The sequence below is a fragment of the Anomaloglossus baeobatrachus genome, chromosome 7 (assembly GCF_048569485.1).
Source record: "Anomaloglossus baeobatrachus isolate aAnoBae1 chromosome 7, aAnoBae1.hap1, whole genome shotgun sequence".
Taxonomy (NCBI): Eukaryota; Metazoa; Chordata; class Amphibia; order Anura; family Aromobatidae; genus Anomaloglossus; species Anomaloglossus baeobatrachus.
This window is the reverse complement of record NC_134359.1, coordinates 288,530,177-288,550,748: the sequence shown is the minus strand read 5'-3', so window position 1 is coordinate 288,550,748 and position 20,572 is coordinate 288,530,177. Positions and strand designations below refer to the sequence as shown.

General features: G+C 43.8%; 1 protein-coding gene across 5 annotated transcripts in view; it reads left to right on the top strand.

Annotated features, from left to right (window-relative positions):
- The window catches only part of EPN2 (epsin 2), a 63,851-nt gene extending 50,447 nt beyond the window's left edge, over positions 1-13,404 (top strand). For 4 of the 5 annotated variants that reach the window (XM_075318338.1, XM_075318340.1, XM_075318337.1 and 1 more), the window contains 4 exons: positions 338-511; positions 603-698; positions 3,117-3,335; positions 9,743-13,404. In XM_075318338.1, coding sequence (XP_075174453.1) covers positions 338-511; positions 603-698; positions 3,117-3,335; positions 9,743-10,053 — 800 coding nt within the window. In that variant the 3' untranslated portion in view covers positions 10,054-13,404. Of the gene's footprint in view, positions 1-337; positions 512-602; positions 699-3,116; positions 3,336-3,601; positions 3,646-9,742 lie in introns of all 5 variants that reach the window. The other variant, XM_075318341.1, reaches the window with a different exon arrangement.
- Positions 13,405-20,572: the final 7,168 nt, after the last annotated feature.

Here is a 20,572-nt window from a genome sequence, read left to right as displayed (position 1 = left end):
CTTGGCAGTCCTGACACATTCCTCCGTGTAAGGTCACAATGTAGCAGGAGAGAAATGTCTGTGGAATGTGGAGGCCTCCGTCCAGGATCGCCCCAGTGTCTGATCGCATGTCTGCGCCACCTGAAGCCCACGTTGTAGGGTTTAGTAAAATTCCCGGAACTGGACAAAGGGTCTCATCTTTCGAAATCCTATAAAAAAAAAAAAAGTATATCAGAATTTCTCAATACCCGTGACCCCCCCCTGCACCCCCCAGACATATAGTGTCGCTATTTTACACTTCTAATCATTATATTGCGGTATATTGATCGTCTCCTTTGTGCGACACTTATTTATGCAGCAGGTACAAAACCCTCCGCCAACAGCGACCCCTGGGGACCAAGTTCAGCTACTACAACAAAGTCTCTTCCCAAAAAACAAGACCCCTGGGCCCCTCCACCGGCGGCGGGAGCAGCTAACTCCACAGCAGACCCTTGGGGACCTGCTCCAGGGGTTAAAACAAGTGCAAGCACAGGTAGGGAGCGTTCAGGGGAGGCTACTCGGTGGGTTTCCATTCACTGACAGCAAGCAGTGATCTTTTCATCAATCCCTTGTTTTCCCAATAGGCAGTTCCTCTTTCGACCCCTTCAGTAATCTAAACGGGACGGCAAAAGACGATTTCTCAGATTTCGACAACCTGCGATCCTCCAACAAAGTATCGGGTAAGTCCTGTATAGTAAAAGCCTAAAAAAAACAACAAAGCAGCTGTTTTTGTAATTGAATGCCCCAAAATGGTGGGTAATTGGCAGATAGGCTGCGAGATTAGACCTGACAGGTGTTGGCTGGAGTGGATGTGCCCTATTATCAGTCATTGTACAGGAGGGGGAGGAGGTGAGCTGTGATATCACCTATTGTGAATGGTGGTGGTGTTATCTACTGTATACAGAGGTGTTATCAGTCATTGTATAGGAGGAGGAGGAAGTGCGCTGTGATATCACCTATGGTGGGTCCTGTGTTCTCTCCTGTATATACAGGTGTTATCAGTCATTGTACAGGAAGTGGAGGAGGTGAGCTGTGACATCATCTATTGTGCATGGTGGATTCTGTGTTATCTACTGTATATAGAGGTGTTATCAGTCATTGTACAGGAGGGGGAGGTGAGCTGTGATATCACCTATGGTGGGTTCTGTGTTATCTACTGTATATAGAGGTGTTATCAGTTAGTGTACAGGAAGTGGAGGAGGTGAGCTGTGACATCACCTATTATGAATGGTTGGCCCTGTGTTATCTACTGTATATAGAGGTGTTATCAGTCATTGTACAGGAAGTGGAGGAGGTGAGCTGTAATATCACCTATTGTGAATGGTGGATCCTGTGTTATCTACTGTATATAGAGGTGTTATCAGTCATTGTACAGGAAGTGGAGGAGGTGAGCTGTAATATCACCTATTGTGAATGGTGGATCCTGTGTTATCTACTGTATATAGAGGTGTTAACTGTCATTTCCACTAGCAATCAATAACCTATAGTTGTGATCAGTCAATATTTTCTATAAATCTGTGGTCAGTCTTATATATTGTCCTTATTAAATTCTCCTGTTTGCAGCACTATGGTTAGCTATGGAGAACAGTCCTCCTGTTTACAGCTTTATGGTCGGTCCTCCTGAGTGCGACACTCTGGTCGGTCTTCCTGTATGCGGCACTGTAGTCACTCTTCCAGTGTGCAGCACCGTGGTTTGTCTTCCGGTGTGCGGCACTGTGGTCGGTTTTCCAGTGAGCAGCACTGTGGTTGGTCTTCCGGTGTGCGGCACTGTGGTTGTCTTCTGCCGTTGGCGGTGTTCTGGTGTGCAGCACTGTGTGCGGTCCTTCTGTGCGCGGCACTGTGGTCGGTCCTCCGGTGTGTGGCACTGTGGTTGGTCCTCCATTGTGTGGCACTGTGGTCGGTCCTCCTGCGTGCAGTACTGTGGCCGGTCCTCCTGCATGCAGTACTGTGGCCGGTCCTCCTGCGTGCGGTACTGTGGTCGGTCCTCCTGCGTGCGGTACTGTGATTGGTCCTCCTGTGTGCGGTACTGTTGTCAGTCCTCCTGCATGCGGCATTGTGGTCGGTCCTCCTGCATGCGGCATTGTGGTCGGTCCTCCTGCGTGCGGTACTGTGGTTGGTCCTTTTGCATGCGGTACTGTGGTCAGTCCTCTTGCATGCGGTACTGTGGTCGGTCCTCTTGCATGAGGTACTGTGGTCAGTCCTCTTGCATGCGGTACTGTGGTCAGTCCTCTTGCATGCGGTACTGTGGTCGGTCCTCCTGCGCGAGACACTGTTGTCAGTCCTCCTGCGTGCGGCACTGTGGTTGGTCCTCTTGCATGCGGTACTGTGGTCGGTCCTCCTACGCGAGACACTGTTGTCAGTCCTCCTGCGTGCGGCACTGTGGTTGGTCCTCTTGCATGCGGTACTGTGGTCGGTCCTCCTACGCGAGACACTGTTGTCAGTCCTCCTGCGTGCAGCACTGTGGTCGGTCCTCTTGCATGCCGCACTGTGGTCAGTCATCTCAGTCCTATGCATTACCCCGGGGTCAGCCGTCTCCACCCCTCTGTCCCCCCTCGTTTCTGGTGCCATCAGCCGGTAGCAGCTGTATACTCTGATGATCAGTAAGTGCAGCCTCCTCCAGAGTTAATCACCACTTGTTTCGCATCCAGAACATTCCTCTGGCGTCTGAGACGGTGGAAGAAGATTCCTCTCCCTGGAAAGCGCCTGGTGAAATCTGATGCATCCCAGGTGCCGGGGAGAGTCCAACATCTGGCAGAATGGCCGCCGTATACTGAGGGGGGGGCAGAGGTCACACATGTGCTGTGCAGTTTAGGGAGAGGAAGGGGCCCGGCCGCTGAGCACGGAGCCCTCACTGCTGTAATGTGCCGCAGCTGCAGCGGAGCTCCTGCTTTATATAGAGCGGAGGTCGGGGGGGAGTTTAGGATTTTTTAATGATCCTTAATGAACAATCACATTTTGAAAACCGTTTTTTTTATCATGTCCCTTCTAAGGCGAGATATAGTGACATCAAGTTCCAGGCCTGAGGCCCGAGGCTGCACCACTGAGGCATAGTGATGGTGACGGAGAGTCATCCAGACCTTGTGTGTTTTCTCTTCCAGCCGACTCCATATCCACTCTGCCATCCTTGCGCAGCGGCACAACGAGCCCCGACCTCTTCGATTCACAGACCACCACCCCCACCAGCATCGGCAAACAGAACATAGCCCGGAAAACGCCAGAGTCCTTCCTGGGACCCAACGCTGCCTTAGTAAACCTGGAGACGCTGGTCACCATGCCCGCCCAGCCCGCGCCCACGTTCAACCCATTCTTGGCATCAGGTAGGTCCAAGCGGCATCACGGCATTACATACAGGGCCGGATGTAGTGCTGGGCACCGAGGATGTAGCAGAGCTGAACATCTCACACCCTAGAGAGATCGCATTCTGGCCAAATTTCATTTTTGCACTTTCTTTCTTTCCTCCCATTGACGCATTTCAGTTTTGATCTACACCATTCGTTTTGCCATACAAAAAAAGTTCAAACACCCCCCCCCCCAAAAAAAAAACGCAGTTCCGCCACTGTTCTTTATGTTTTTGTTTTTACAGCGTTCGGTATGCGGTAAAAATGACCTGACACCATGATTTTTCAGGTCAGTACGATTACGGCGATACCAAACTTGTATCTTTTTTATATTTGTGGTTAAAAAAAATCTGAACTTTGCAAGAAAACCCCCCAAAAACCAGTTTTTTCTCTTGTTTCTTGGATCCGTAACTTTTTATTTATCGGTACTATTTTGGAATACATATGACAATGCATTTTTTTGAGTTACTTTTTTTATCTAAAAAACGGCAACTATGGCGTTTTGATATTTTTTTTTTTTTTTACCGTACTGGGTAAATAAGTTTTGTATTTCGGTTCAAACATTTTTTTTCCTATTATTTTTTTCTTTTTTTTGTATTTCGGTAGTTCAAACATTATTTTTCCTATTATTTTTTTCTTTTTTTTGTATTTCGGTAGTTCAAACATTTTTTTTCCTATTATTTTTTTCTTTTTTTTGTATTTCGGTAGTTCATACATTTTTTTTCTATTATTTTTTTCTTTTTTTTTAATTTCGGTAGTTCAAACATTTTTTTTCCTATTATTTTTTTCTTTTGTTTTGTATTTCGGTAGTTCATACATTTTTTTTCTATTATTTTTTTCTTTTTTTTTAATTTCGGTAGTTCAAACATTTTTTTTCTATTATTTTTTTCTTTTTTTTTAATTTCGGTAGTTCAAACATTATTTTTCCTATTATTTTTTTCTTTTTTTGAATTTTGGTAGTTCAAACATTTTTTTCTTATTATTTTTTTCTTTTTTCATTTCGGTAGTTCAAATAATTTTTTTCTATTATTTTTTTCTTTTTTTTTTTAATTTCGGTAGTTCAAACATTTTTTTTTCTATTTTTTTTTCTTTTTTTGTATTTCAGTAGTTCAAACATTTTTTTCTATTTATTTATTTTTTTTTGTATTTCGGTAGTTCAAACATTTTTTTTCTATTGTTTTTTCTTTTTTTTTTTGTATTTCGGTAGTTCAAACATTTTTTTTCTATTTTTTTGTATTTCGGTAGTTCAAACATTTTTTTTCTATTTTTTTGGGATTTCGGTAGTTCAAACTTTTTTTTTTCTAATGTTTTTTCTTTTTTTGTATTTCAGTAGTTCAAACATTTTTTTCTATTTATTTATTTTTTTTGTATTTCGGTAGTTCAAACATTTTTTTTCTATTGTTTTTTCTTTTTTTTTTTGTATTTCGGTAGTTCAAACATTTTTTTTCTATTTTTTTGTATTTCGGTAGTTCAAACATTTTTTTTCTATTTTTTTGGGATTTCGGTAGTTCAAACTTTTTTTTTTCTAATGTTTTTTCTTTTTTTGTATTTCGGTAGTTCAAACATTTTTTTTCAATTTTTTTTTGTATTTCGGTAGTTCAAACTTTTTTTTTTTCTATTGTTTTTTTCTATATTTTTTTGGATTCCGATAGGTCAAACTTTTTTCTTCCTATTATGTTTTTCTTTTTTTCGAATTTCGATAGTTCAAACTTATTTTTTTTTAATTTTGTTTTGGGGAAAGTGTGGAGATTCAAACTTTTATCTTTTTATTAAACTTTTTTTTTATTTTTCATTTATTTTTGTTTTGTCCCTGTCAGGAATACATTAGCACTACAATATATAGTACAGATATCAATCTTCACCAATCTTCATGATAGCTGCGACAGGCAACCCATCAGCTTCCCGCAGTCGGGTTGGAGCTAGCCCTGCTTTTAGGGTGTTAGTAATCATAGGGCTAAAATATAGTTTTTCTGATACACAGCACAGTACCCTGTTTTCCCAAAAATAACCACTAGTAGGATTTTTTTTTAGGCTTTTTGAAGTATGCTTAAAATATAAGCCCTACTCCAAAAATAAGCCCTGGTTGCGGTTCCATAAGGAAGTGTCCAAGCAGCTGAAAAAGTTAAAGAATACAGGAGGGCTCTTCAACAAAGAAAGCAGACACCCGCCAAAAGAGAGAAGACAGCCCCAAATAAAGAGGACACCCTCCCCCTCCAAAAAAAGAAAAAAAAAAATGCACTCAACGGACTCCAAACAATTGCAATTGGCAAGTGCCGATGGTGGATGGGCTCTCACACAGAGATCTGCTTCACTGTCAGGTTCCTCACTTTTCCAGGTGTATTGCACTGCAGCTCTCACAAACAGATCGGGTACCGGTATCACTCTGCATGAGTGATATTATTTCCAGTCACTAGGGGGAGCCAACCATTATAGAACCTGACAACGACGCAGATTTGTATGTGAGAGCCCATTCACTTGCCAACTCTAATTGTTTGTGGTCTGATAAGTGCAATTCTGTTAGGGGGTGTCTGCTTTCTTTTGGGGATAAATTTAGCAGTAAATAGAGAATAACATTTGTAATGTAAAACTTTGTAAACATGGTCTGTGCCCACCACTATAGGATGAGAATAACGGATCAGATAAGAAAATGTGCATCTGACCCAGTAATAGGACTAACACAAAATGTTCATGTTCCAGAATGTGAGGACAGGATTATATGTGAACAAATGTTTAATTTGTTCATGGGAAAATATAGGACATCCCCTGAAGATAAGCCCTAGCGCATCTTTCGGAGTAAAAAATAATATAAGACCCTGTTAAATGTAGACTTGCGTGGTAAAATGGGCTTCCTGCAGCCACCACTAGGGGGAGCTTACTGAAGACAAATTTTGTTGCTGTTCAATGAGCTCTGTCTCCGCCTAGTGGTGGCTGGAGGTAGCACAGTTTTATCATGTAACTACATCTATGCAGGGCATTTGGTGCTGTGTATCAGAAAAAAAGGAGGTGAGACCGTTGAAAAGATATTAGGAAAAGCAGATTTAGACTCCACAAGGTGCACTTTTAATGCAGACATAGACACCAGGCCCCAGTAAGGGAGACCTAACCCTTGGACGCGCAGCGGAGGGCTGCCATACTAAATGTCAAGTGAGTAAAGTCAGTGAAGCTGCTGATCGGCCCCCGGCCCCCTGAGATGTCCATGTGTGTCCCCCCCCCCCCCCCCCCCCCCCCCCCGGCCTCGGAGGAGGCTCCCCCGGACACAGTAATTGGCTCTGGCTCCCGGCCAGGGCCTCTTAATACAGGAGAAAGTTTCTTTCCTGTGTTTTTCCTGTCTGCCTGGAAATCGGAAATGACCTGTTTACATTAGGGATTCCTGAAATACCTTGTAAGCCGCCCACACTCCCTCCAGTCACAGCAGCATAAAGAGGCCTCTCACAAAGCCAGGACGGCCTCTCCCCGGACCCTCAGGAACTTCCGAGGGGCGCCCCGCATCGTCCTCTAGCTTTAGGACAATTTAATCATTCCATGTGTGGTTCCGGTTCCTGAGATACGAGGGGCCATCCCTTTCTCAGGATCGTCTGCGTTATTAGGACATCTTCCAGAGTATAAAGGAGGGGTGGGGGGACTAGAAGCCCCTCCGACACATAACAAGGCACCAGAATAAAAACATGCGGCGGCGATGGTATAGTTTTTGCAGTGGGATCCTGGTTCTTTTTAAGTTACAGATAGTGGACACTCTCCACCGGATATATATTGTATATACTGCACATGTGTATGTAATTGTTACTGTAAAACCACATTTACTAGTTTTTAAAGGGAAGGAAATTTTGTATAAACAGCTATTTCTAAAGCCGTGTCCATACATTCCCATACCCTGCCCCTCCGTGTCCCATACCCTGCCCCTCCGTGTCCCATACCCTGCCCCTCCGTGTCCCATACCCTGCCCCTCCGTGTCCCATACCCTGCCCCTCCGTGTCCCATACCCTGCCCCTCCGTGTCCCATACCCTGCCCCTCCATGTCCCATACCCTGCCCCTCCATGTCCCATACCCTGCTCCTCCATGTCCCATACCCTGCCCCTCCGTGTCCCATACCCTGCCCCTCCGTGTCCCATTCCCTGTCCTTCCATGTCCCATACCCTGCCCCTCCATGTCCCATACCCTGCCCCTCCATGTCCCATACCCTGCTCCTCCATGTCCCATACCCTGCTCCTCCATGTCCCATACCCTGCCCCTCCGTGTCCCATACCCTGCCCCTCCGTGTCCCATTCCCTGTCCTTCCATGTCCCATACCCTGCCCCTCCATGTCCCATACCCTGCCCCTCCATGTCCCATACCCTGCTCCTCCATGTCCCATACCCTGCCCCTCCGTGTCCCATACCCTGCCCCTCCGTGTCCCATACCCTGCCCCTCCGTGTCCCATTCCCTGTCCTTCCATGTCCCATACCCTGCCCCTCCATGTCCCATACCCTGCCCCTCCATGTCCCATACCCTGCCCCTCCATGTCCCTTACCCTGCTCCTCCATGTCCCATTCCCTGCCCCTCCATGTCCCATTCCCTGCCCCTCCATGTCCCTTACCCTGCTCCTCCATGTCCCATTCCCTGCCCCTCCGTGTCCCATTCCCTGCCCCTCCTTGTCCCATTCCCTGCCGCTCCATGTCTCATACCCCTTCCCTCCATGTCCCATTCCCTGCCCCTCCATGTTCCATTCCCAGCCCCTCCATGTCCCATTCCTCGCTCCTTCGTGTCCCATTCCTCGCTTCTTCATGTCCCATTCCTCGCTCCTTCGTGTCCCATTCCTCGCTTCTTCATGTCCCATTCCTCGCTTCTTCATGTCCCATTCCTTGCTCCTTCATGTCCCATTCCTCGCTCCTCCATGTCCCATACCCTGCTCCTCCGTGTCCCATACCCTGCCCCTCCATGTCCCATTCCTCGCTTCTTCATGTCCCATTCCTCGCTTCTTCATGTCCCATTCCTCGCTCCTCCATGTCCCATTCCTCGCTCCTCCATGTCCCATACCCTGCTCCTCCGTGTCCCATACCCTGCTCCTCCATGTCCCATACCCTGCCCCTCCATGTCCCATTCCTCGCTTCTTCATGTCCCATTCCTCGCTTCTTCATGTCCCATTCCTTGCTCCTCCATGTCCCATTCCTTGCTCCTCCATGTCCCATTCCTCACTCCTTCATGTCCCATTCCTCGCTTCTTCATGTCCCATTCCTCACTCCTTCATGTCCCATTCCTCGCTCCTTCATGTCCCATTCCTCGCTCCTTCATGTCCCATTCCTTGCTCCTCCATGTCCCATTCCTCGCTCCTTCATGTCCCATTCCTCGCTCCTTCATGTCCCATTCCTCACTCCTTCATGTCCCATTCGTCGCTCCTCCATGTCCCATTCCTCGCTCCTTCATGTCCCATTCCTCGCTCCTTCATGTCCCATTCCTCGCTCCTTCATGTCCCATTCGTCGCTCCTCCATGTCCCATTCCTCGCTCCTTCATGTCCCATTCGTCGCTCCTCCATGTCCCATTTCTCGCTCCTCCATGTCCCATATCCAACCCCTCCACATCCCATCTTTTTGCTCCCCCATGTCCCAATTTTCAACCTCTCCACGTCCAATTTTCCACCCCTCCATGTCTCATTCCCCTCTCCCTCCATGTCCCATTTTTCCATTCCTCCATGTTTCATTTATCTGCTCCTCCATGTCCCATCCCCACCCCTCCACAACCCATTCTCCTCCCCCCTCCACAACCCTATCTCCTCCCCCCTCCACGTCCCATTCCCCGCCCCTCCGTGACCCATTCTCCTCCCCCCTCCATGTCCCATTTTTCCTCTCCTCCATGTCCCATTTTTGCTCTCCTCCACATCCCATTTTTCCGCCCATCAATGTTCAATTTTTCCGCTTTTCCATGTCTTATTTTTCCGCCCTTCCATGTGCCATGCCCCGTCCATCCATGTCCCATTCCACACCCCTGCATGTATTCCCCGTCCAACCATGTCCAAGTCTTCACGTCCCCATTTTCCCTTTGGTCAGGTCCTGGATATTTTCTGTCTATTCTGGAAGCCTCTAAATATTTTAAAATAAGGCCCTGATCTATATGTAAAGGGGCTTGTTAGTACTTTTGAATGGTGGAGTATCTTTTGAACTGTAGAGTATATTTTAGGACAGTACTGGGGGTGGGGGAACACCATTTTTCACTTATCTTTTTCCTGCCAATGTATATGAGTCTGGGGCAGACTGGAGTCCCCTTCTACTGGGCATGTGCAACTATTTAGCCAATCGTATGCCAAAGAATTAATCCTTTGTAGCTGCACATGCTCAGTAGAGGGGGACTCCTCTATGTCCGGACTCGGTCAGATTGGCCGCACCCATTTATGTGTCATTTTGGTTCTTTCAGGAGCTGCTCCTGTGCAGGGATCTACTCCAGTCGTGAACCCTTTCCAGGTGAACCAGCCGCAGGCTCTAACCCTCAACCAGCTGCGCTCTAGCCCGATGATGGGAGTCAGCTCGTCCTTTACCCCAGCGCCAGCCATGGCTCCAGAGGTCTCTGTTCCACCACCATTACTGGGGATGTCCACGTTACCCGCCGTACCGCCATCGGGACTTGGGATTAACATGAACATGGCAGCCACCTTGCCCCACCACAGCTCGGCCATACCACCCTCCACTGCCCAAGCCATGAACGCCACCAATCCTTTCTTGCTATGAAGGCGGCAGGATATTGTCTATGATGTATAGTAAACACTACACACCGCTAAACTGTCATCGTCTTTTTCCAGTCTTAAGAGTAACGTCTGGAAGTACCGTCCTGCCGGGTGGAGGTGGCGTGGGCCCAAGGGGCACATCTCTACCCCGCGGATGAGTAAAGTGACGCCTTCTATCACATCCAATCTGTCATGGACACCAAAGCTGGAGCTCTCAGCTTGCTGTCTTTCGCTTGTCACGTTAATCTAAGTGGATCGTGGTCTTCTTTTCGCACCGAGGCTCCGTCACTCGCACTGGTAGACACTGCGCTGGAAAGGAAAAGAGAAAACAAATGGATTTGTAAAAAATGTGTCCCTTTAAGGAGACTCAGAATGTGTGCCTATAACAAAACTTACACTAGATGTCCTGTGGGTATGAATGCACCCGTACTACGGCCCCTCCAAACTAACACACCGGCGGCCATCTTGGAAGGTGACTTAAAGGGGTAGTGCGACTTTTTGGAAATGGTGCCTAATCAATGTAGAATGAAATACTCAGCAACTTTCTAACATATTTTGTGTTTCGATTCCTTATCAGTGCCAAGATTTCTGCTTACTTTCAGTTTTGTTTTTATATATTGACAGGAAGTAGACATCTTGCTTAGCACATGATAAGGCTTTAGGACATCCCCTTTAAATGTCATGTTAGTGCAGTTGATATGTAATGTAGGAGTAGCCCAAATGCATGGGTGTACCAAGTACCACAATAATTTCCGTGGACCCCCATTTTGGACGCCTACCGGGGATTGGCTGCATTTATTGACAATTCTGCATCTGACAAGATGGCCGCCATTAGAAAAATAATACCCTGCTGCTTAATCTTATACCGCCTGGTACCTTGGCGTACTCCGTGAGAGTCTAGTAGTTAACCCCACTAGAGGGGCTCATGTACGACATCTAGGATGATAGAAAAAAAAAAGGTGGTGTCGCCCATAGCAACCACTGACCACCGCTCACATAAATTGCCAGCTGATTGGTTGCCATGAACATCTGCAGCGTCTGACCCCCCTCTCTTGCTTTATGATTTTTGGGGTCACCACTAGTCGCCCCGCAGCACAGTGCCGACCTCATCCCGTTTCACTTTTTTGGTTTTATCTCATTCGAGTGAAAATGTGGATTTTCAGGGATTTTAAGTAATTTCAGTTTTGATGGTGTTAGCTACAAAGAAAAAAAATGTACATTTCACAGAAATATTTTTATATTTGTAATGGAACATGGCTGCAAATCTGTGTCCCCATGACAACACTTCCTGTGCGGCCCATAATGTAACGGTTGCTATGAGCCCAAGCCTCGTGGTGTCCCTACTTATTTGGGGTAGGAAAAGTTGTCATGGGGGCTTTGGCAAAGAAGCTTGGACCACGCCTGCCCACTGGTATCCCAGGGAAGTTAATGAAGCCGAGTTGCAATGCCACACGTAACCTGTAGACAGTGTGGCGCTGTTTTTTTTAAGAAGAGAGCAGCCATGAACAGCCCCTTTAATACCATACTGGTGACTCCTGCAGACGAGTCCGTTTACTCCCCCTCCCCCGCCCCGTCCGAAACCCATTTTATATAATAAAAACCTATAAAATACAACAGTATAACCTCCTCCTCATTGGCGACCAATCAGATCACAGCTTTCACTTTCTAACCTGCGATAAACATTTGTTGCCACTGGCAACCAATCATCTTCCAGCTCTCATTCTCCAAAGGGCCTTTGAAAAATGAAACCTGCGATCTGATTGGTTGCTAAGGGCATCTGCTCCATTTCTTAGCCTTAGTAACGATAAATTCCCCCATATCTTTCTCTACAGGGGGCAAACAAACCCGTAATATCGGGTAATCAGCTAAAATATCTCCCTAAAGATAAATTTAGTTTATATTTTTAATTTTTATTTTATCACTTTTTTTTATTTTTTTTTAAAGGGGTTCTCACCCTAAACCCCCCCCCCCATGTTTTGAAGTTAATTCTTATCGTCTTAATCCTTAATAAGCAATATGGCCGCCTATACAGCTTCCTTAAAGGGGAGAAATAAGTAAAAGCATAAACCCAACATGGCCGCCAAGGCAGCCATATTGTTTGTCACAGAGCTTTCCCGGCCAAAGATATCGGGTTGAGTCGTAAATGTCATTATTTGACCAATCAAGAGGTCGGGACGTCTAAAAATGGCGCCAATTTTCAGTAAAGCCGCACGCCGCCGTGATGTTGCTCTGAGCTCATATTTTGTGTATGAATGGACATTTTATGTTATTAACTCTTTTATTATTATTCGTCAGTATAATACAGCCCGGTTTCCACGGCGATAACCTTACGCAAATATATAAATATATATATGTGTCTGTGTGTGTGTAATATATTTATATGTGTATATATATATATATATATATATATATATATATATATATATATATATAAAATGTGTATATATATTAATATATACATGTGTGTGTATATATACTGCTCATAGAAATAAAGGGAACACCAAAGTGCAAAATCCTTGCTTACGTGCTCCTTTTATTTTTTTGACCTGTGTGCATATATATATATATATATGTATATATATATATTACACACACACACATATATATATATATATATATATATATATATATATATATATACACACACATATATATATATTATTTATATATATATATATATATATATATAAATACACACACACGTATATTTTTATATATATATATATATATATATACGTGCGTGTGCATATATATACAGTATATGTATGTATATATATATATATATATTATATATACAGCATGTATATAAATAATATATACTGTGTGTATATATGTGTATATATATATATATATATATATATATATATATATACACTATGCGTAAATATTGCCTCGGAGCCTGAGCTTAATAGAAAAAAAGGGAAACTCGGTACCGCCACGATTTGTACAATGAATTTATAAAGCCGGATACTGTTCTATATAGATCTCAAAAAAAATATTTTAATTATCTTTACAATGTTTTTTTTGTTTGTATTTTTTTTTATAACCGGCTCCACACAGCACGACTTGCGCAATTTTTTTCCCAATTCTTAAGTTAAAAAATATAAATATATATATTCTTTTAATATTTAATCTCATTTCTTGAAAAATTAAAAAAATAAATAAATATTGTGCGGTGCCTGCGCCGTGTGAAGCCGGGGTGTAACGCTGACGCATTGTCGCATTGTAAAGCAGGTGATGGCGGACGCGCTGCCACGTGTTCTGTGTGTACCGGTCGGCTCTGCCAAGTCTAAGTTATTTTTTTCTTTTGTATTTACCCCTTCACTTTAAAGTCCTATTTTTACGACAAGATGAACTCTTGAGTTTGTTTTTTTTTTCTTTTTTTGAACACTGGTTTAATATGACTGCACCTATCGGGGGACGGAGAATGAGAGCTGTAATATTACACTAGATAACACCAATGACCTCCCCGGGATGAGAGCCTGGACAGTATGATGACAGGAAAGGCTTTATTGACAGTGGCGTAACTAGAGTTTGATGGGCACTGGTGCAAAATTTGGACCTGGGCACCCCCCTCCTTATGTTCATCAGATGTATGTATATGTATGTATACATGTCCCCCACCATGTTCTAATTTCTCCATCCTGGGCTCCTTCCTCATAAATATGTCCTCCATCATGGCATATATGCACCCCACCCTGGTATATATGTTCCCCATCCTGGTATGTCCCCCGTCCTGATATATATGTTGCCCATTCTAGCCCACATCCTGGTGTGTATATATAGCCCTATCCTGGTATATATGTCACTATCCTGGTACATATGTCCCCATCCTGGGCCCCTCCTGTTATATACTGTACCCCTCCTGGTCTCTACTCTCTCTCTCCTGGGGCCCTCCTAGTGTATACTGTCCCCCTGCTGGTCCCCTCCTGGAATATATTGTCCCCCTCCTGGTATCTACTGCCCCCTTCTGGTATATATGTCCCCATCCTGGTATATACTGTCCCCTTCCTGGTATCTACTGCCCCCTTCTGGTATATATGTCCCCATCCTGATATATACTGTCCCCTTCCTGGTATCTACTGCCCCCTTCTGGTATATATGTCCTCATCCTGGTATATACTGTCCCCTTCCTGATATCTACTGCCCCCTCCTGGTATATATGTCCCCATCCTGGGCCCCTCCTGGTATATACTGTCCCCCTCCTGGTCTCTACTGTCCCACTCCTGGGGCCCTCCTAGTGTATACTGTCCCCCTGCTGGTCCCCTCCTGGTATATACTGTCCCCTTCCTGGTATCTACTGCCCCCTTCTGGTATATATGTCCTCATCCTGGTATATACTGTCCCCTTCCTGGTATCTACTGCCCCCTCCTGGTATATATGTCCCCATCTTGGTAAATATGTCTTCATATTGCATTCAGTATTGTCTAATGCAAAAAACAACAATCATCGTCCCTGGCTCCTATATCCCACAGTGTCCTCCTATGTAGACAGCACACAGTGGCCGGCAGCTTTCATCGGTGTCAGTGCTATTGCAGCACATGCACCGCCGTCAGTCACTGGTACACAGATGAAAGCTGACGGCTTCTGCTTGGCTGGCAGCGTGTATCGCAGCATAGAGGGTCTCTGCGCCGCGGTGCATTTCAGTTGGATGTGCAGCCTCGGATGCACATGCAGCTTAAGCTGGTGCCGACAGATGATGTCAGGAAATAGCAGGGTCGGGCATATGAAATTTCAATGCCTGATCCTTTTGTTCTTAGAGGAGATGAGTCGCTGACAGAGCTCGCTGACTATAGCTCACTTGCCTCTCTTCATCGAAAACACATGTGTATTAGGCTACAGTGAGGCCGAGGAGACCCATGGCCCGGTCCAAACATCACGGACCGTTTTCAGACCGTGGATGTTGCGCCAAACTGCACAGAGCTACTGATACCTGTCTCCAAGGGCAACAAGCAGAATTTTGAATACAGCTCTGGATGCGAATAGCAAGAACTCCATATAAAAAGAACTCAAAGCTGGAACAAAAGGGAATTTTTTTTTACTAATATGTATATATTTTAGATTTTTTCAGGTTTTTCTTTGTATTGAGCCTGAAGTTCCTGCGTGGAGGAATAAGTGCGGCCGCTCTCCTGTGTTTGCAGTTAGCCCACGCTTTACCACGTCGATAGCAGGGGCCTATTGATTAATTGTCGAGCCGCAGCAATTAAGAATCACACAGAGTAATTGACAGTGATTTGCGTCCTGCCGGAGGGAGCGGCCGCGGATAATTCAGCGCAATTACCTCCAATGATTCATGTGAAGGATTGACTAAGCGTGAGATCTGCAGCGGCGACGACGCTGATCCCGAAACTGGGAAAGGTTCCTGATTGTATCAACCTGAAGGTGTCAGGAAAGGCAAGAATTATTCCCATCACCTCCACGGTGAGCACCGTATGGCGACAGAAAGAACCCCGGCTATCCCATAACTGCTAATCAACAGCCACAAAATAATGTAATATAATGCTGCCATACAGTGCACACACATTACTGCCATACACTGCACACATAATACTACCATACAGTGCACACATAATACTACCATAGAGTGCGCATATATTGCTGCCTTAGAGTGCGCATATATTGCTGCCTTAGAGTGCGCATATATTGCTGCCTTAGAGTGCGCATATATTGCTGCCATAGAGTGCGCATATATTGCTGCCTTAGAGTGTGCATATATTGCTACCATAGAGTGTGCATATATTGTTGCCATAGAGTGTGCATATATTGCTACCATAGAGTGTGCATATATTGTTGCCATAGAGTGCACACATAATACTACCATAGAGTGCGCATATATTGCTGCCATAGAGTGCACACATAATACTACCATAGAGTGCACATATATTGCTGCCATAGAGTGCGCATATATTGCTGCCATGGAGTGTGCATATATTGCTGCCATACAGTGCACACCCTTCTAGCGCTCAGAATAGTTGGTCCTCACCAGTCAGTTCTATAATACCACAATCTTACCATGCAAAAGATAATGGCGTCATACAGCATCCACATAGATGTGCCAGAAAAGGCTTACATAATACCACCATATGGAAGCTACATAATATAATAATACCATACAAAGTTCACATAATGGTGCCATATAGGGCAACATAATAGTGTGGCTACATATCAGTAGTATAAATGGCTTACACAACAGTGCCATATGGGGTCCATGTATTAATGTCATCCAATAGTTACATAGTAATAACCATTTAATGCCAATATAATAATATACTACTGCAGACTCTACGTAACTGATCCATATCCGTCCTATACAATAGTTTCATATATTTGTCATTTATAATGGTGCCATGCAGTGCTGTATAGTGCCTACATAATGGTGCCATGCAGTGCTATATAGTGCCTACATAATGGTGCCATGCAGTGCTATATAGTGCCTACATAATGGTGCCATGCAGCGCTATATAGTGCCTATATAATGGTGCCATGCAGTGCTATATAGTGCCTATATACTGGTGCCATACAGTGCTATATAGTGCCTACATAATGGTGCCATGCAGTGCTATATAGTGCCTACATAATGGTGCCATGCAGTACTATATAGTGCCTATATAATGGTGCCATGCAGTGCTATATAGTGCCTACATAATGATGCCATGCAGTGCTATATAGTGCCTACATAATGGTGCCATGCAGTGCTATATAGTGCCTACATAATGGTGCCATGCAGTGCTATATAGTGCCTACATAATGGTGTAATGCAGTGCTATATAGTGCCTACATAATGGTGCCATGCAGTGCTATATAGTGCCTACATAATGGTGCCATGCAGTGCTATATAGTGCCTACATAATGATGCCATGCAGTGCTATATAGTGCCTACATAATGATGCCATGCAGTGCTATATAGTGCCTGCATAATGGTGCCATGCAGTGCTATATAGTGCCTACATAATGGTGCCATGCAGTGCTATATAGTGCCTACATAATGGTGCCATGCAGTGCTATATAGTGCCTATATAATGGTGCCATGCAGTGCTATATAGTGCCTATATAATGGTGCCATGCAGTGCTATATAGTGCCTACATAATGGTGCCATGCAGTGCTATATAGTGCCTACATAATGATGCCATGCAGTGCTATATAGTGCCTACATAATGGTGAAATGCAGTGCTATATAGTGCCTACATAATGGTGCCATGCAGTGCTATATAGTGCCTACATAATGATGCCATGCAGTGCTATATAGTGCCTACATAATGGTGCCATGCAGTGCTATATAGTGCCTACATAATGGTGCCATGCAGTGCTATATAGTTCCTATATAATGGTGCCATGCACTGCCTACATAATGGTGCCATACAGTGCTATATAGTGCCTACATAATGATGCCATGCAGTGCTATATAGTGCCTACATAATGGTGCCATGCAGTGCTATATAGTGCCTACATAATGGTGTAATGCAGTGCTATATAGTGCCTACATAATGGTGCTATGCAGTGCTATATAGTGCCTACATAATGGTGCCATGCAGTGCTATATAGTGCCTACATAATGATGCCATGCAGTGCTATATAGTGCCTACATAATGATGCCATGCAGTGCTATATAGTGCCTACATAATGATGCCATGCAGTGCTATATAGTGCCTACATAATGATGCCATGCAGTGCTATATAGTGCCTACATAATGATGCCATGCAGTGCTATATAGTGCCTACATAATGATGCCATGCAGTGCTATATAGTGCCTACATAATGATGCCATGCAGTGCTATATAGTGCCTACATAATGGTGCCATGCAGTGCTATATAGTTCCTATATAATGGTGCCATGCACTGCCTACATAATGGTGCCATACAGTGCTATATAGTACCTACATAACGGTGTCAACATAATAGTGCCATACACTGTCTACATATAGTTATTAATTGCTTATACCACAGTGTCCATTATTAATGCCATCCAATACTGACATACCAATAACCATATAGTGCTGACATAATGGTGCTATAGTCTACATAATTTTATTACATAGTTCCATAGATGTCCTATAAAATAGTTCGATATAGTGCCGATAGTAAAATACAGAGGCAGCATAATATATAGTGCTTACAGTGTCTACTACATAATAGTGCCATACAGTGCATATGTAATAATGTAGTACAAAGGTTTCCTATAATGTGTATATAGTAATGCCATTATTCCATGCATATAACATAATACTGCCATACAGCTGACATACTGTATGTTTAGAGATGCACATAATTATTAGGCCATGAAACTGTTAAATTTCAGGCAGGTTTCCATTTTTTTCTTTCTAAATTGAGAAGAGTAAGTGTTGATCGCCACCTGGTGGTTAGACTTTGTAACTGCTGTTATTGTGAGTCGCTCTGGTACTGTGATAGCTACACAGGAGATGTCTAATAATGAGGCCAACGAGATCCTAACCCCCAATGATCATCAGCGCTTTCTGGTAATCTAGTCATAATCTGTGGCGTATTCTGTATTTACAGAGTGTTCACATCAATAGTGCACTCTGTGCCTCGGCATTGCCACATACCACGCAGATAAATAGTGCTGCACAGTGGGCAAATGATAGCGTCACACAGTGCCCAGATAAAACATATCATACAGTGGCCAAATTTATAGTCTGTGAAGTGCCCAGAAAGCGTCACACAGTCCCAGATAAATAATACCATACAATGGGGAAATAAATAGTCTTTAAAAAGTGCCCAGATAAATAGTGCCATACAGTGGCCAAATTAATAGTCTGGTACATAGCCAGGTGAATAATATCATACAGTGACCAAATTACAAGTCTATAGTGCCATACAGTAGCCAAATGATTACTCTGTAAAGTTCCCAGATAAATAGTGCCGTACAGTAGCCAAATGATTACTCTGTAAAGTTTCCAGATAAATAGTGCCATACAGTGGCCAAATGATTACTCTGTAAAGTTCCCAGATAAATAGTGCCGTACAGTGGCCAAATTATTACTCTATAAAGTTTCCAGATAAATAGTGCCGTACAGTGGCCAAATGATTACTCTGTAAAGTTCCCAGATAAATAGTGCCGTACAGTAGCCAAATGATTACTCTGTAAAGTTCCCAGATAAATAGTGCCGTACAGTGGCCAAATGATTACTCTGTAAAGTTTCCAGATAAATAGTGCCGTACAGTGGCCAAATGATTACTCTGTAAAGTTCCCAGATAAATAGTGCCGTACAGTGGCCAAATGATTACTCTGTAAAGTTCCCAGATAAATAGTGCCGTACAGTAGCCAAATGATTACTCTGTAAAGTTCCCAGATAAATAGTGCCATACAGTGGCCAAATGATTACTCTGTAAAGTTCCCAGAAAAATAGTGCCGTACAGTAGCCAAATGATTACTCTGTAAAGTTCCCAGATAAATAGTGCCATACAGTGGCCAAATGATTACTCTGTAAAGTTCCCAGATAAATAGTGCCGTACAGTAGCCAAATGATTACTCTGTAAAGTTCCCAGATAAATAGTGCCGTACAGTAGCCAAATGATTACTCTGTAAAGTTTCCAGATAAATAGTGCCGTACAGTGACCAAATGATTACTCTGTAAAGTTCCCAGATAAATAGTGCCGTACAGTGACCAAATGATTACTCTGTAAAGTTCCCAGATAAATAGTGCCATACAGTGGCCAAATGATTACTCTGTAAAGTTCCCAGATAAATAGTGCCGTACAGTGGCCAAATGATTACTCTGTAAAGTTCCCAGATAAATAGTGCCGTACAGTAGCCAAATGATTACTCTGTAAAGTTCCCAGATAAATAGTGCCGTACAGTGGCCAAATGATTACTCTGTAAAGTTTCCAGATAAATAGTGCCATACAGTGGCCAAATGATTACTCTGTAAAGTTCCCAGAAAAATAGTGCCATACAGTGGCCAAATGATTACTCTGTAAAGTTTCCAGATAAATAGTGCCATACAGTGGCCAAATGATTACTCTGTAAAGTTCCCAGATAAATAGTGCCGTACAGTAGCCAAATGATTACTCTGTAAAGTTCCCAGATAAATAGTGCCGTACAGTGACCAAATGATTACTCTGTAAAGTTCCCAGATAAATAGTGCCGTACAGTGACCAAATGATTACTCTGTAAAGTTCCCAGATAAATAGTGCCATACAGTAGCCAAATGATTACTCTGTAAAGTTCCCAGATAAATAGTGCCGTACAGTGGCCAAATTATTACTCTATAAAGTTCCCAGATAAATAGTGCCATACAGTGGCCAAATGATTACTCTGTAAAGTTCCCAGATAAATAGTGCCGTACAGTGGCCAAATGATTACTCTGTAAAGTTCCCAGATAAATAGTGCCATACAGTGGCCGAATTATTACTCTGTAAAGTTACCAGATAAATAGTGCCGTGCAGTGGCCAAATGATTACTCTGTAAAGTTCCCAGATAAATAGTGCCATACAGTGGCCAAATGATTACTCTGTAAAGTTCCCAGATAAATAGTGCCGTACAGTGGCCAAATTATTACTCTA